General features: G+C 35.3%; 1 protein-coding gene across 2 annotated transcripts in view; it reads right to left on the reverse strand.

The window, feature by feature from the left end:
• Nucleotides 1-15319, reverse strand: part of SCFD1 (sec1 family domain containing 1) — a 49399-nt gene that overhangs the window by 24438 nt on the left and 9642 nt on the right. For both annotated transcript variants that reach the window (XM_068193003.1, XM_068193002.1), the window contains exons 7-14: nucleotides 11928-12017; nucleotides 10715-10770; nucleotides 9657-9742; nucleotides 7836-7935; nucleotides 4514-4653; nucleotides 3377-3467; nucleotides 2962-3035; nucleotides 2333-2414 (exon numbers count right to left, since the gene is read on the reverse strand). In XM_068193003.1, the coding sequence (XP_068049104.1) occupies nucleotides 2333-2414; nucleotides 2962-3035; nucleotides 3377-3467; nucleotides 4514-4653; nucleotides 7836-7935; nucleotides 9657-9742; nucleotides 10715-10770; nucleotides 11928-12017 (719 nt within the window). The remainder of the gene's footprint in view (nucleotides 1-2332; nucleotides 2415-2961; nucleotides 3036-3376; nucleotides 3468-4513; nucleotides 4654-7835; nucleotides 7936-9656; nucleotides 9743-10714; nucleotides 10771-11927; nucleotides 12018-15319) is intronic.

Raw genomic sequence — 15319 nt, forward strand, 5'->3', positions numbered from 1 at the left:
ATTACTTGAAACTTTAAAGCAGCTAGATGGCAACCCTAGCTCTAAATCTGTTATCTGTTGGGTCCAGTCTTTCAGTCACCAGTTTCAGCAGAGGAAAAACCAATAAATGCAAAACAAGGATGCATTTGTTCTAAGCACTGACAATAAATACTTGATGGTTTGCTTCTTGAAAAAGTGATGCATACTTTCCGTTATTTCACTAAAAACTTAAGCCAAAAAACTGCCAGGAGCCGTAAGTATGTGATTAATTTCTGGTTTCCTCTTGCTGTGAATCAGAAAATGATCCAAGAGAATGTGGAAAGCAGCTGTAAACTGAACATTAAAATATGACCACAAGAAAAAGTAAACTCACTTAGTATTTCTAAACCAGATCTTGTTGCATTTTTGCATATGTAGTGAAGAAAAATGTTCAAATAATTAATACTGTAAAACCTCATATTGGATAATGCAAATACTCTATTTCAAAGTATGAATGCACTTCCTGATTATTTTAGAAGTGACAATATAGTAACCTGAAGAAGAGCATGGTGCCTCACTAGCTACTCATGACCTCAGCACTTACTTGCAAAAAAAAAATCAGCCTTATCCTAATCTGGTTTCATTATTTAACTGTGTATAAAAGCTATTAACCACAGAGTCAATGTCTCATCAGAATTTCTTTTAAAAGTACTGGATGAGACACTGCCCTTTTTAGAGTATTTTTGAGGAATCCATTAGGTAGCAGAACATCCTGAATACTAAAATTCCACAGGTCAAGATTGATATATACTTTTTCTAACACTGGAGGGTGAAAAGAGGAGAAAATGGTCAGGAGAAAGCAGTTGGAATAAACTTTACATAGATTCAGTTAAAAGGCTTTACCATAGGCAAATTTCAATAGAAAAAAACATGTTGGTCTGCATTACTTTAAGACAGTTTCCTAAATATCTAGAGATGAACTGATGCTTTCTATATTAAAAGAAAAGATGATGGAGATGTACAAAGCAATATATTGAGGAAACTGCATGGCCATTTGTCTCACAATTTTCTTTCACATTTATACAATAAGAAGGTAAAGAGCCTGAGCACTCTGCAGTACCAGAATTAAGAATCATGGAGGACCACCACTCCTAGGGCACTCTCTAATAGCAGGCTCCCTATCAGAGCAGCAAGCCAAGGGCTGGCTGAGTGCCCAGATAAGGCAATTCCTTCCACCTCTAGGTCATCAAGTGTGTTGCTATCATTTAATGCATCTGACTCCAGCTCATTGCCAACAGGATAATGGAAAGCCAAACTGATGTTACTGCCATTCTACATCTTGCTCTGAAACTTGTTTTCCAACCAACAAATCATATATAGAATACTACTGGTCTAGGCCTGCCATCATCATGCTAGTATCTTTCCTGGAAAAGTGAATTTACTTACAGTCAGGGCATCAAAATATTAATATTGTTGACTTCAATTTTTTTCAGTGGTATTAAAAGTACTGCTTTTGAATTGTCAGATATGAAACTTGACATACCTAATAGTGTATAAGCCCATATACTAGCCCCTACAATAATGAGCTAAGCACAGACACTTATTACTTCTTCTCCAACTTTATAAATATGTAAAATGAATTTATTCATTTATTTGCAGAATTAACCCTTTGTTTATATGGTGTACTTAAAAAAATCAGTCACAATAATAACTGAGGACAGATCTTACATTCTTTACAAATGTTAAAGCTAGCCTCAAAACATGGTAAAACTCTATAATAACTGATTTTCAGTGAGAATTGGTGTTTGAAGCACCTTCCAAAACTGAAAAGAATTTCAGTGTTTCTGAAAACCTCATCTACAATTTCTGTTTTCATGCTGTGAAAACATCTAACACAGACCCTGCTGGAAAGATCACTTCACCCACATCTCTGGGTATGAGTTTTGTTGGTGAGCAGTCAATGGTGCCCTTCTGACAAACACATACAGAATAGAAGATTGCTTAGCTGAAGTAATGAATTGCCTTGATGCATCTCTAAAATAAACAAAAATACATCTCTAAAATAAACAAAACACTTCCGTCATAAACTTATTTTTGAAAGACTTCAACCCACAATAACAGTTGTGGCAACCAATAAAAAATTAGAATATACTGGTAAATTCTGATAAGAAAAGAACTGGTGTTCTTTGCTTTCCATGCAGAAGCATTCAAAATTCATTCTTTCTGGCCCTTCAACACTGAGTAATGCTACACAGTGAATTCTGAAAAAGCAGCACACTGAGAAGGCTCATTTTCTTATCTTCAATGCCTCAAATATATTCCTTAAGTTAAAGAGTACTACTGACAGAAAACTCAAGTTAGAGAGCAATTGTACCTTTATGTGCTCCAAAACGGCTGTTGCAACATTTGTATGAAGATCAATGAGCCTCTTCTTTTCCAGAAGTTCTGGAAGAGAGCTGAAGAGATTAAATACAAACTAACCTGCTGATTTGCACTGTTAGTTGAATTGTGCACTGTATACAGTAGGTACTAAAAAATTTACAGAATTATGGAACAGTCTGGGTTGGAAAGGACTTTTAAAAGCTATTAAAATCTAAAATTACAGAATAGGTTGGAACTAAAAAAGACAATGAATAGATGCAATGATTCTCATAACCATACCTGAAGAAGGGGTTTTCACTACTTTTTTTTTTTAATGAAATAATGCAGAGGTTGGGGATTTTGGTGGAAAAGTGCAAGCAAATCTATGATGTACTTAGATTACTTTGCTGAGGAAAGACTCCAAAGTCAAACACATTGTAGAAGTTACATATGCAAGCACTGGTTTAGGACACTGCATTTAACTTTATCAGAATTATAAAGCATTTAGACTATATTATAAATTTGAACAGCTTCCATTTAAAGATACTTATTTCAAAGAATACTAAAAGCACAATAATGGAAAAAAATTAGAAATGGTTCACAGATGAATTAAACAACAACAATATATTATTGACTACTTACCTGACAGCTGAAGTTAGCTTAGCTGTATTATCTGAAAGCATACTTATTGCTCCTTCATCCTCCCCTTCAATGCCCTGGGTTTTGAGGAAGGGTTTGAAAAGAGGAATAAAAATAGTCATAATAAAAACAAATATCATGCACACAGATAAAGTCAGTACAATTAGAATCTACTTTCTCATAATGGTATTAATGTCTGGATTGTGTTTTTCAGTTAGTATGGAATTGCAACACAAATGAACAAGAAATTGCAACCTCTCATGAAATATGGTACTTCTAGTCCTACTTTTAAGATTGTATCATGCCTAAAATTCAGCATACAATGAAAATTTTTGTCTGTGGGATGACAGGGTGGGCTAGGCATCTCTACAAGCCCTATTATGCTTTAAATGAAACACACACATGTGATAAAACTTACCATGATACTTTTAAGTCTTTTGACTTCATCTTCTTGGGCTCTGTAAGATTCCAGTTCTTGCTGAACAGACTCGGCCACCTCTGGAAAAGGACTAATGCAATAGTCTGCATTAAGCTCAGTTAAAGCAACAAACTGAAATACTAGAACCAGACAATAGAAACCTTTTTGGAAATAACAATACACTAATAATGGAGAAGAATCAAATCACTGAAAATAATGACATCTTGTCATAATGTAGGTTTACTTTAGCTTTCTTATTGTAGGTTTACTTAAACTTCCTAAGATATATTCACTACTTTCAATAATTTTATGTAATTTTGGTAAGAACAATTTTGAGCTCTGTAACAAAGACCTAACAGACAACTATCATGGACAATGAATACTGGCAATGATTATTCCTTATGCAGTGGTTTGACCCTGGTTGCATGCCAGGTGCTCACTAAGTGACTCTATCACTCCTCTGCTCAGTAAGACTGGGTGGGGAGAAAGCAAGGTAGAAAAACCCCCAGAGCCATGGGTCAAGATACAGGCAGTTGAAAAAAGGAAAGCTTATGTGTGAAAGCAAAGGAAAATGACAGGTTTTATTCTCTACTTCCCACCAACAGATGATGTCTGGCCATTTCCCAGAAAGCAGGGCTTCAATAGGTTCCAGTTGCTCCAGAAGAAAAACATTTTAAAGAAGTCCCACTGAATGCTGCACACTTTTCCCTTCTCTTAGCTTTTATTGCTGAACAGTGGAATGGAATGGTACGGTATGGAAAGGTATGGAGTACCTCTTTGGTCGGTTTGGGTGAGCTGTCCTGCCCATGCCCCCTCCCATGATCTTGCCCACCCTTAGCCTGCTGGTGAGGGGGAATGCTGGGGAGACAGCACTGATGCTGTGGGAGCACTGCTCAGCAGTAGCCAAAACACTGGTGTGCTACTGACACCTTTCTAGCTGCCAATGCAAAGCACAGCACTGTGAGGACTGCTGAGGGGAAATGAACTTCACCTCAGCCACACACAGTACACCTTAAAAAAAGGCCCCCAAGCTAGAAAATATTTTCAAATAAGCTTAAAACAGAATTGCCATACATGAAGAATTCTTAGAATTTATACTGACTAAATGAATATAAGCTGCATACCTTTAAGGCTTACCTGCCCTTATGCTTTTGCCAGAATTTATCAGATGTAGTTAAATCGTAGGACTTCTTATTTTTTTTCTTAGGTCTAGCACCTGCTGGAGTACTTTCTGTTCCTGCTGATTCTTCCAAGTTAACTCTATTCAAATGAAAATCCTAAAATAAAGAAGAATCTTATGCAAATATTTGACAGTTTAATTGTTTATTCAGCCTTATATACTCAACAAAATAATTTCTAGAATATTTTCTAAAGAAATATTAACACAGCTATTTATTAGAACTTCATAAGAAGGCAGGAAACAGTTTACTAGTTAACTAGATAATAACAGCAATATAAGGACTCCAAAATTACTCACAGTTACTGAACTGTAATCAGTTCAATACAAAACAAGTCAATGAATGTCATGCAAAGACATTTGATTATCTTATATGCAAGCACTCTTCTGACGCTGAACTTTGAACACTGTTTTCTGCATAGAAAATGAGTTATTTAGCAAGGACTGTGCTCTAGCAACTCCCCAAAACTTTGAAGTAGAAAAGTTTCTATGTTGCAGAAAAAAAGTGTTTCTAAGTGTGTTCACTTACATAACTACTACATATGTATCAAAGCTGCCAAGAAGCTGATGACATCAGCAACAGGATTATTCACTATGGGAACTATTCAGCCACACCTTCACAGCTCTTTCCCTAATTTTTTGAACACTAGTAAAACAGTGAATGCATGATAAAGCAAAACTTTGCAACAAAGCTGCTATTTTTCCATATAGTTTTTCGTCTTCCACAGATGCATGAGCATTGAAAGTACATTGCTTTGCTAGAGGACACAATTATGCTCACACCATGCACTGCACCACCACTGCTCCCTGTGAGTCTTCTAGTTCTTTCTTTCCCTCACTGCCAAAGACTGCCCTGTATTTTCTGCAGCTTACCTATTCTCTGTGGTTTTCAACAAAGAGTATTAACAAGTATTCCACTTGCTGACTTTGTCCTAGCTCTTTTCAAGGACATTTAAAACTTCAAAGGTTCTCTTTGCTTGACAAATAATGATAGAGTGAAATCTTCAACTACACAGAAAGTGTTATGAATACATATTTTAGAACTGTTAGAATAGTTTTTTTTCCAGAAATAAAACATCACTTTATTATTTTTATTAAAGTATACAGGAATGGATCACTGTGAGTGAAACTGTCAAAGTTTTAAAACTTTTCTAGTTATTCCTTGGCAGGGACTTAAATGCTACAAATGATCCGTGCCAGAATAGAAATATAACCAAGTAGCTACTCAAAGGAAACACATGCAGCTGATGTGCACAAACCTCATCTTACAAGAGGTGTTTAATGTTTCAGCAAAAAAAAATAGTATATTTCAAATACACATCTTTGATAAAAACTTGAATAGAAAAAAAATTAATCTGACAAATTAATCTGACTGCATATATAGCTGTAATTTTTAATGGAGATCTATGTTTTGGATCATTTAAACTCACCAGTGACCTGTGTTTTCAAGTTATTTTGGCATTTACAAGTTTTCCTAAAATAATTTTTCTTGATTAGTCCTCTTCCTTTCAACTCCCCATTTTGTCCCATAAGGCTTTCTAACCATGCCTCCCATTTTTCTGTATCCACTGATGAAAGGCCTTTTATTCATAAATAGAAATCTCCTCATGTACGCATGTTTATGTGTAGAAACAGCATGGTTATAATCTCAACAGATGCAGCACTCAACTTTGTGCCTGGGTAGTTCAATACTGCACAGCATTCCTGGACCATTGTAACTGAGACCTTAAACAAAACCTAGTTTGTTTGAAAGTATAGTTTACATAATCAACATCTTGGTAAAAATTTCATGGTTACAATTTATGATCTCTTAAAAGACTACTGCAGTTATTTCGTGAAATATTACACTCAGTATGTGAAGAGTTTGGCAAGCTTGCCTTTAAGGTGAATAACTTGATTAGTTTTGAAATGAAACTTTTGCCCTTGCTGTGGAACCACAGACCACTTGGTTCCAATTTCACTAAAAAAATTCCTAATGTGTGCACTTTTAAGATGCAACATTTAACAGGTTGGTCCAGAGAAACTACAGCAGCCTGATGCAGTAGAGATCCAATATCTTTGAGTAAGTCTGCCAGTGTTATTCCAATACCCCACCAGATTTGTAGCACTAGTTGTCCTCAGCTTCCAGTACATCTTTAATCACTCTGTATCTTGATGAACTGAAGTCCTATCTCAACTCATGCTTGAGGCCACCCAACACTACTTTAAAAAGAAACCTGTAGAAATTCACTACTTCTACCTGCAAGTCTCTAGCCAGTTCAACACGTACTGGAGAAAACTCGGTGCAAACTGTGTTTTTTTCAGGTACTCCTTTCCTAAAGAAACTAGGCCAAAAATTGTTATTTGCAGAAAGCACCCTTAAGTTTAAGAGGAGGGGACTTGTGATAATGAATTAATTACATAAAATAAAATTTACAAGTGCCCTAAAACATTATATTAGTGCTGAAATATTTTCATTGTAGCAACGCAAGTTTCTGGACACTATGGATGGCTATACAGTTCACCATCAACTTTGCATATCAACACATATGTGCATGTGCATATTTTATGTATGCCTACAACAGTCTCAATAAATAAATCCAAAATAATTCTCAAAGCTAGATATTGAAATCATTTCCACAAATAACTCTCAGCACATAAAAAACCCTCTAGATGACTATTACTCTTACTCTTTTTTTTAATTATTTACTCCACACTTATACACAAAATGCACAAATCTGAGGTAAACAGAATGAGCTATCATTCAAGTACATTTCTACTATTGGTTTTATAAAATAAACTTGAGGTAATAAAGGCAGCTTAAGGTTATCTAAATAAAAAAATAGTCTGGTTTAGATTCCTTACAGTAGGACTGTAAACCACTCCACACTGAACACCTACACCACCTTGTGGAGAAAAACAGGAAAAAGTATTTTTAGAAGTTCAAACTAAAACCAAAACTGGTTTAAAAACACATAAAAAGCATTTCTTTTTCAAAACTGAATTGCACTTAATGGAGTCTGGATATTACATAACATACAGACTATGAGCTACTGAAAAAAAAGCCAGGATTGCTGAATTAGCGATCTTCTGATGATACCAAGATTTCAAATTTTAAAATATTTTAGAAATTATTGCTAAATAAACCTTCTAGAGAAAATCTTCCAAGTAGTTCTTTATTAAAACAACTTCCAAATAAATCAGACAAAACAGATTTTGGATTAAGAGAGAATTTGATAATAAGTTTTAACAACAAACTGAGTGAAAAAATAGTTTTGGTAACAAAATCAGATTTATCCTTACCAGAACATCATGCACTAAAGCTTGGTATGTCCAAGTATGATGTAGAGGAGTTGCTAAATCTATGTTTCTGTCAACAAGGACTAATAAGGGCCTTTGGAAGCTGAAAAGATGACACTATGTTAGTACTTCTTTAAACATAGTTAAAGCACCCCATTAACATACTGAGTGATAACAGCCACCTTATATATCTATTTAAAGATAAAAGCAAAACTGCCTACTGCTGAGGTCATCCAGCCTTCCTGAAAATAACTGGGGCTGATCACTATGATAAATTCCATTAATCAAATCCTAGTAATGATAAAAGCATTATTTTATACTAAGTGAAATTACCAATATGTAAATATTGAGCAGAAGTCGAAACACTGAAGAGCAAATAACCTTTTAGGTATTAACAAATACATCTTTGTGTGGATACACATTTGAGTTCCAAAAAATTGTTTAAGAGGGTAGTATTTGACTTTAATCCCCATTACAATCCTCAAATATAAAGTCTCACTTCCAAGGGTTTGTGATTTCATTTTTCTCTTTGCTTTTATATAAAGTCCATACAAAAATAAATTATGAACTTCTGAGATACTCTGGAATTACTGTGGTAATTCCATCAGTACCCAATTTTGTGGTAAAAATTGCAGTCCTGCCTAAAGGTCTTGGGCTATGGCTACATGAAAAATTTACAGTGAAGACAGGAGACTGTGAGCTGACAGAACATTAAAACAGCCATTTTTCTAAAGCACATTACCTCTACAAAGATGCAGTTGAAGTGCATTTGAACAGAGAAAAAGCTTTAAATTCCATGCTCTGCATTTCCTTGCAGTAAGTATATTCACTTAAATATATAATCTCAAGAGCCTTAGTCACCTGATTCTGAAAAACTAAACTAAAGATCTGAAGCCATTCAACTGGTTAAAATTTCCTATGTTTCCTTTACCTTGCATTTAATTTTGAGGGCAATGATGCCACACTATCATGAAAACAAGCCATGCCTCAGAAGGAAAAGCAGTGCTTACAATTCAGTTCCCATGAAAATGAAGAAACTGCTATTTCACAACTATTCTTTCTACTTCCATGCTCATTCATTTTGCCAACTGATGTTTTTGTGCCTTTTGCCCAAGCTCCAAGCTCTGATCTTAATTTGAGATAGAAGTATGATGACTGTTTTATACCCAGTCAGCAGATTATAAGTTTCCTTCAGCTATTGTCTTGCCAATACAGCTCCTCCTTTTCATGGAGAGTATAAGCTCTCATAACACACCTTCCTACGGCAGCCTGTGGAGTATTCAGCTATCTGGGGGCAACAGTATACAGGGATGCTACTGAGAACACATTATCAGACATTCACAAGCATCCACAAAGGATTCAAATGGTCATGACTTAACAGATCTTAATTGTCCAGGTGGTAGTCCTCAAGCAGTATCCTCTGATCAAGATAGGGATCAGCTGGGAAACACTTGCTTTTGATATAACTAAACTGGTAATAGCAAGAAAATGGGTCTTTCTTTCTTTTAAAGGACTAAGAGTTGCTTGCATTTCATAGCCCTGTAAACAGAGTGTATTTGCAGAAATTCGGCTCTTGCTGGGTTTAGAGGCTGAACAAGATTAACTGGTTCATAACATATTCTGACTTACTGTCCTAGGACCATACACTTAATAGTTATGAAAGTTTTTAAATGGGTTATGCTGTGGGGTTGGAAAACTCCCTTTAAAGTATGTAAATTCTTTTAATATAGAATTTGAACCAAATTCTTGTAAATACAGTTTTCAGTACAGTGGTAACTTACCCAGACAACTGAAATACGAAAAATAAAATTACTAACACAATACCTGAACTGTCCAGCTCCAAGTGTGTCACCTGTAAAAAGACTGTTTCTGGCATCTCTTAGATTCTCTCTGAGCTTCTTATCCAGTTTCTGAGGATGGGAAAAACAAAACCACTTTTAACAAACCAATGGTTTCCTAACCTCTTTACACGATCAACATGAAAAGATTTATTGTGCTGTTTTTGTAGCTTATAAATGTCTTAAATGCAGGAAGAGTAGGTTTGGTGCAATGGGAAATAAAGAAATCTAACATCTATTTTGTCCCTCCAGCATTTATATCTATGTCCAGGACTACACTGAAGATGTTTCTTTTATGTCTACTAATCTCCTCCCAGACAATTAGCACCCATTCCCTAAACACACAAGTAGAAAGTACCAGTAGGAAGCATCAAGAGGGAACCACAGTAGAAGCAGCAAATTGGGCTGGCAGACACTGCCACACAATTGTTTCATAAAAGTGAGATTATCCTCAATACGAGTGGATGCACACTGCATGCTTAGGCTTAATCAGTATTACCATTTCACTGACAAAGAAAATCTGAAGAAGATGGAAGAAATGAACCACAGTGACTGTTGAGGACAGTTCTGTAGAGATTGTTAATTGTGATTTAGTTTGGTCATTTCATCCCTATTTGATGATCCATGTCAGTTTAATTTGCTATACTAAAAAAGTCTTGTACTTACAGGGTTTCCCAGTAAGATAAAAAAAAAAAATTCTTACTGATACACACAGCGGAACACAGGCCCAACAGTCAACTTTTTAAACTGGGCAGATGCAACTTAATTATAATGCCTCTTAGAAAATCTTGATAAAATCTAGATTAGGAATAATTATTTATATTTAAATTTCTCATTATCTGATTCCCTAACATTACAGTTTCTACTGAGGTTCTGTGGAACTGAAATCTGAAAGGAAAGTGGATGTACCTCTTTTCCAGTTTTATTTCCTTCATAAGGAAAAGGATACAATGACACTAGATCTCTGTCTAGTATTGAGAAAAATAAAAGTGATGTTTGGAAAGTTGTAAAGCAATGATAGGTGTTTAGAAAAACAGTTCTTACCACCGCCACCATTTCAGCTGCAGTTCCTCTTGAGCATCTGATTATAGGTATAGCCCCTAATAAAAGATACGTTGACTTCTATGTGCATTGTCATTTTCAGATTCTTTATTACATTACTTTTTATAAACAACTTTAACATTCTGAGATTAAATACAAACTTACATTAAACTTTTCTCTTGCAGTCTTTATCTATGAAACAAAAATACTATATAGAAATAGTAAATAAAGTTTTACAGAAGTGAATACCCCATATAACAATTTATGAGAAATAGAGTATATACTAGAAAGAAAGCTCATCCACTGTTGGAGGGGAGAAACTATCACGTACAGATGCATTAGAAGTTATTTTCAAAAGGTTAGAAGTCCCTTGAACACAATAATAAGTATTATACCACCACAATATATCTGTTAAAACTCACTGCTATGTCCAGGACTATGTATCTGTGGTAATGCTATTTTCAACAGCATGCTTTCCATTGGCTTTCAGGTTCAAAATATTTAGCTACTGTTTCTCACTTATCTATACAAATATGAAATTCCAAACCCAAAGATTTTAAGTGATTGAGGAAAAGACATTGATTAGTATCACACTAACACCTGAAAGAACTGAATAGGTCCAACGAAATCTCTCTTGAACAGACTCCCCCATGGCAATCCCCAGCTCCCCTTGCAGGAAAGCTATCTCAGATGGAACAATTTTAGTTACAACTTAAGTTAAATGTCAACACTATGAAAAATGTATCAGCTAAGCATCAAGGAAACTCACAATAAAATAAGTAAATTTAATACATCTTCCTATACCTTTAGAAAGTTATTTCAGTTAGATCTTTGCAGGGTTTGTGTGAGGAGTTTTTTATTCTAATTATGTAGTGTTTAGGGGGTTGATTTTTTTTGAGAATAACAAATCCAAACTCAAAGCACTATTATCTTCATTGCAAACTAGGATTTTTTTGAAACAGTGAATCCAAACCTTTGCATTTCAGTATTCTCCTCCCATTGGTATTGAAGACTAAGACTCAACTCCCATGAACGCCAACCTTTATTGTACTTTGCAGTGATATAAAGCAATAATTTGAGCAAGATCATTATCCCAGCCTGTGAATTACTGAGGTTTCGGTAACAGATCTAATTCTGCTTTAAATTTTCTATATGAAATCAGTAGACTTCTAGTTATCTCACTGAATATGGAAAATGCTAGAATTTGGAAACTTACCAAGTGTAACAAAAAAACAGAAGAGACTATCAACAATAGTGTCCATTATAGTTTCCATTTCTGTGTCTGTTATATCTGGTCGGTTAATGGCTAAAACAGTGTGGAAAAAAGAATAGGGTTAAATAACTTTATGCCATTTTAATAGTAAGAGAAAAATCCTCTTCTTATCTGATGGCTGTTAGTAGTCAACAGCTTCTCTTGCAGAAGAGATTACATACTGAAATGCTCCTCTCAGCACACCTGTTAGTTTCCACCCCCTTTTTTTTCTGAGAAAAAAACTGGCAGAACTTAATTATTGCTTACTGTATAAGGTCAAACACTATACAATAATTTCCAAATCTCTCTCACTGCACAGGTATCTTTTGGATTGTTAGTATTGCATAAACAAAAACCTACTAAGAAACATGTTATACAAGAGAAATAGCCATCCACTTGGCTAAAATTTTTCAGGAAGAAAATCCTCAAGAACTACCTGTATAAAATAATTAATTATAGTATGCAGTTATCTATATTTAAAATTTCTAAATCCCACCTCTTGTATGGAGATTCCTCTTTTTCCTCATAAATTTACCATCAGTCTCTAAATTAGGGGTAATTCCCAAGTTATGAAACATTTTACTTGACAGATAAGAGAGATTTCCTTCCCACATTTAGGTCAGAACAGAAGACATGCAGCAACATTTCTCTTAAGTAACTAACCCTGACAAGAATATAATAGCCAACAGGAAACATCAAACCAAATCTTATCACAGATCTCAAGTCAAGCATTATCTCAGGATTCATGACATAAATCCTATCCTTGTTTGCTTTACTTTACCTTTAAAAATGTCTCACATAATTACCTGTCATATCCTCTTTCCTCAAAAATGTATTTCAAAGCTCTATACATTAATAAGACTTCCATCCTAAACTTATGCATGGGCAGCCATAACCATTCTCTAACTTTAAAGATGCTTTTTCCCCCCAGCTTTTCCCTGTAAGAACTTTAGAGACATGGATTATATTTCAGCAACTACACTTAGTAAGCTGAAGTTTTGACTAGGGTGACAGCAGCAACAGAAGTTTCAAGTTTCTGAAATATCAGCACCAAGAAAGGCAGACCATTCCCAATATCTGTATTTTTCTATAATGACAAAGCTTTGAAGAAATACACTGGGGCTATCATTCTGTAGTTATCTCCAACTAATGGTCTCCCAGTTTACAGGGGGAAAATAACCTCATTTTTACTCTCTTGCCTTTTCTGATTTTAAAATTTATTTCCCATCCTGTTAATATGTTTAAAGTGCTCATTTCTGCTGTTCAGTAATCCGCACACTGTCAGTGCCTTCTATTTTTGTCTACCATGCACATTTTATGAGCACATTCCTTTTCTTGTACCATAGCAACCAACACAGATACGTAATATTCCTGCTCCTTAGATCAACCTTTGAGAAACTTCATTAAGAATCTTTTGTTAAAATGTTTTACCGTGTTTTCTATAAGTTTCTCTCTCTCCACTCTAACAAGCTTGTGGGAAATGCATCTATTACAGAAAAGTAAGCATAGGTCTCCTACATTTTCCTGTTGTGCTACAAAATTCAACCAAATTGTAAGGAATGGTAAAGAAGCACTCAAATAACATGAAACAGGATGTCTCAAATATCAACTTTATACCAATATTATGAATTTACTCTTTCTTATACATTGTCTTAGAAAAACAGAATCAGAGGGAGCATGAGGGATTAACTAGTTGGTCCTCCTTTCCAAAGATTAGTTAAACCCATGTAATTTCTGTATCTAAACCAATTCAAAGAGCTTCCCTGTCATAAAAATACCATAATATTTACAGGTAATCTAATATTTCACTATTTTCAAAGTTCGAAAGTGTTCCTAATATCTGATCAGAAACTTTCTTCTGCATTTGAACTCATCACTTCTTGTCCATTACTAAACAGAGAGAATGTATTGTGTCCTTTGTCTAGGAAAGTCTTTCACAAAATTGAAGGATTTTATATTGCTTATTCGTCCTGACATTACCTCTCTGTAAAAGCAGTCACACAGCCAAGGAATCAGGAAACTGAAAAGTAACCTGTTTTGTGATATTTGTTCTTAGTTCACCCATTCAGATACTTTTGTGGTCATGCACTGCAGTGCTGCTGCAAGAATAGCAGCCATCTTTAAGTACCCTCAGATTTACACTGACTTATGCAGACTATGAAACTGGCAGTGTCCTGCTAGGGTCACTCTCCACAGGCAAAAAAGCCCACTTCTTCCTCACCTCTGCACTCCTACTGCCTGTCTGTGTCAGATCTAGAATTCACACAAGGAGGCAGATCAGCTACCAAGCTCTAATGGAAAACTCATCACTGTCTATGGGAGATCAGATTTCTGTTCCATGAGCTTTTGGAAACAGCCCATTTCTACACTGGTTTGAACATGTTGGCAAATTTCAGCAGCCCAAGACAGGAAAACATGACAGATAGAAACTGATGGGTGTAAAACATTTTCAGTTATTTTAATTCAAATTCCTTGTTAGCATAAGGAAGCTTATGACAGTCAATTAAGTATCTTTATATACACAGGAACACATCACAAAATAATTACTATTAAAACTCTTCAACATCAGGTTTTAGTGAAAAAACTTAAATCTGCTTTTCAAACAAAAATCCCCTTCATTCTGCCAATGGACTCAATCCCCAGTGTGAGATACAACTCAGTTATTATGGATCCAGTTTTAAAGAAAGGTACTGACATCAGACATTGGGCAAGAAAGGAGAAAAAATTCACTGCTAAATATTAGACATAAAGAGACTTCTCATTTCTGTCTGGTCACTAGGGAGTATTCTATGCACCAAGAATTAGCTGTGTGACTTTGTAACTACACTAAAGCAATGAGGAGCTGCTGCAAAAATAGGACTATCTTGGCTACTGTTTCTTCCCTTTCATTGCATTTGTACATCACACAAATGAGTTGGTATTTTCTAAGGAACGAGTCAATTAAATTTCAGACCCTGCAGGTCTGAAATTACTGGTTATGATGTAAAAAAGAGGGAAAGTACAGCAGAAGCAGCCAGACAACATACCCTGTAACATCCAGAGTATGGGGCAGGAATGGTAGTTCTCTGTACATTTAGCACACTGAATGGTCAGAGCTGTACACAAAATCAGCACAGTGGAGGAAGGAAAATAATGTGAACAACTATGACAACTAGTATGTATGTTGACTTGAGCTGCCATAGCACCAAGGTAACTGACCTAAGGCAGCCACTTGCTTTTCCTGCCAGGTTCCAAACCAAGTTAACAGAAGTCTTAAGAAAAAAAAAAAAGTTCCAGGAGGCTGACTTCACTTGCAAGTCTGAAACTTTATGAAGAAACTGACATGCTTGGCTCACATACTTGCAGAAGCAATCAGT

The sequence above is a fragment of the Anomalospiza imberbis genome, chromosome 6 (assembly GCF_031753505.1).
Source record: "Anomalospiza imberbis isolate Cuckoo-Finch-1a 21T00152 chromosome 6, ASM3175350v1, whole genome shotgun sequence".
Lineage (NCBI taxonomy): Eukaryota > Metazoa > Chordata > Aves > Passeriformes > Viduidae > Anomalospiza > Anomalospiza imberbis.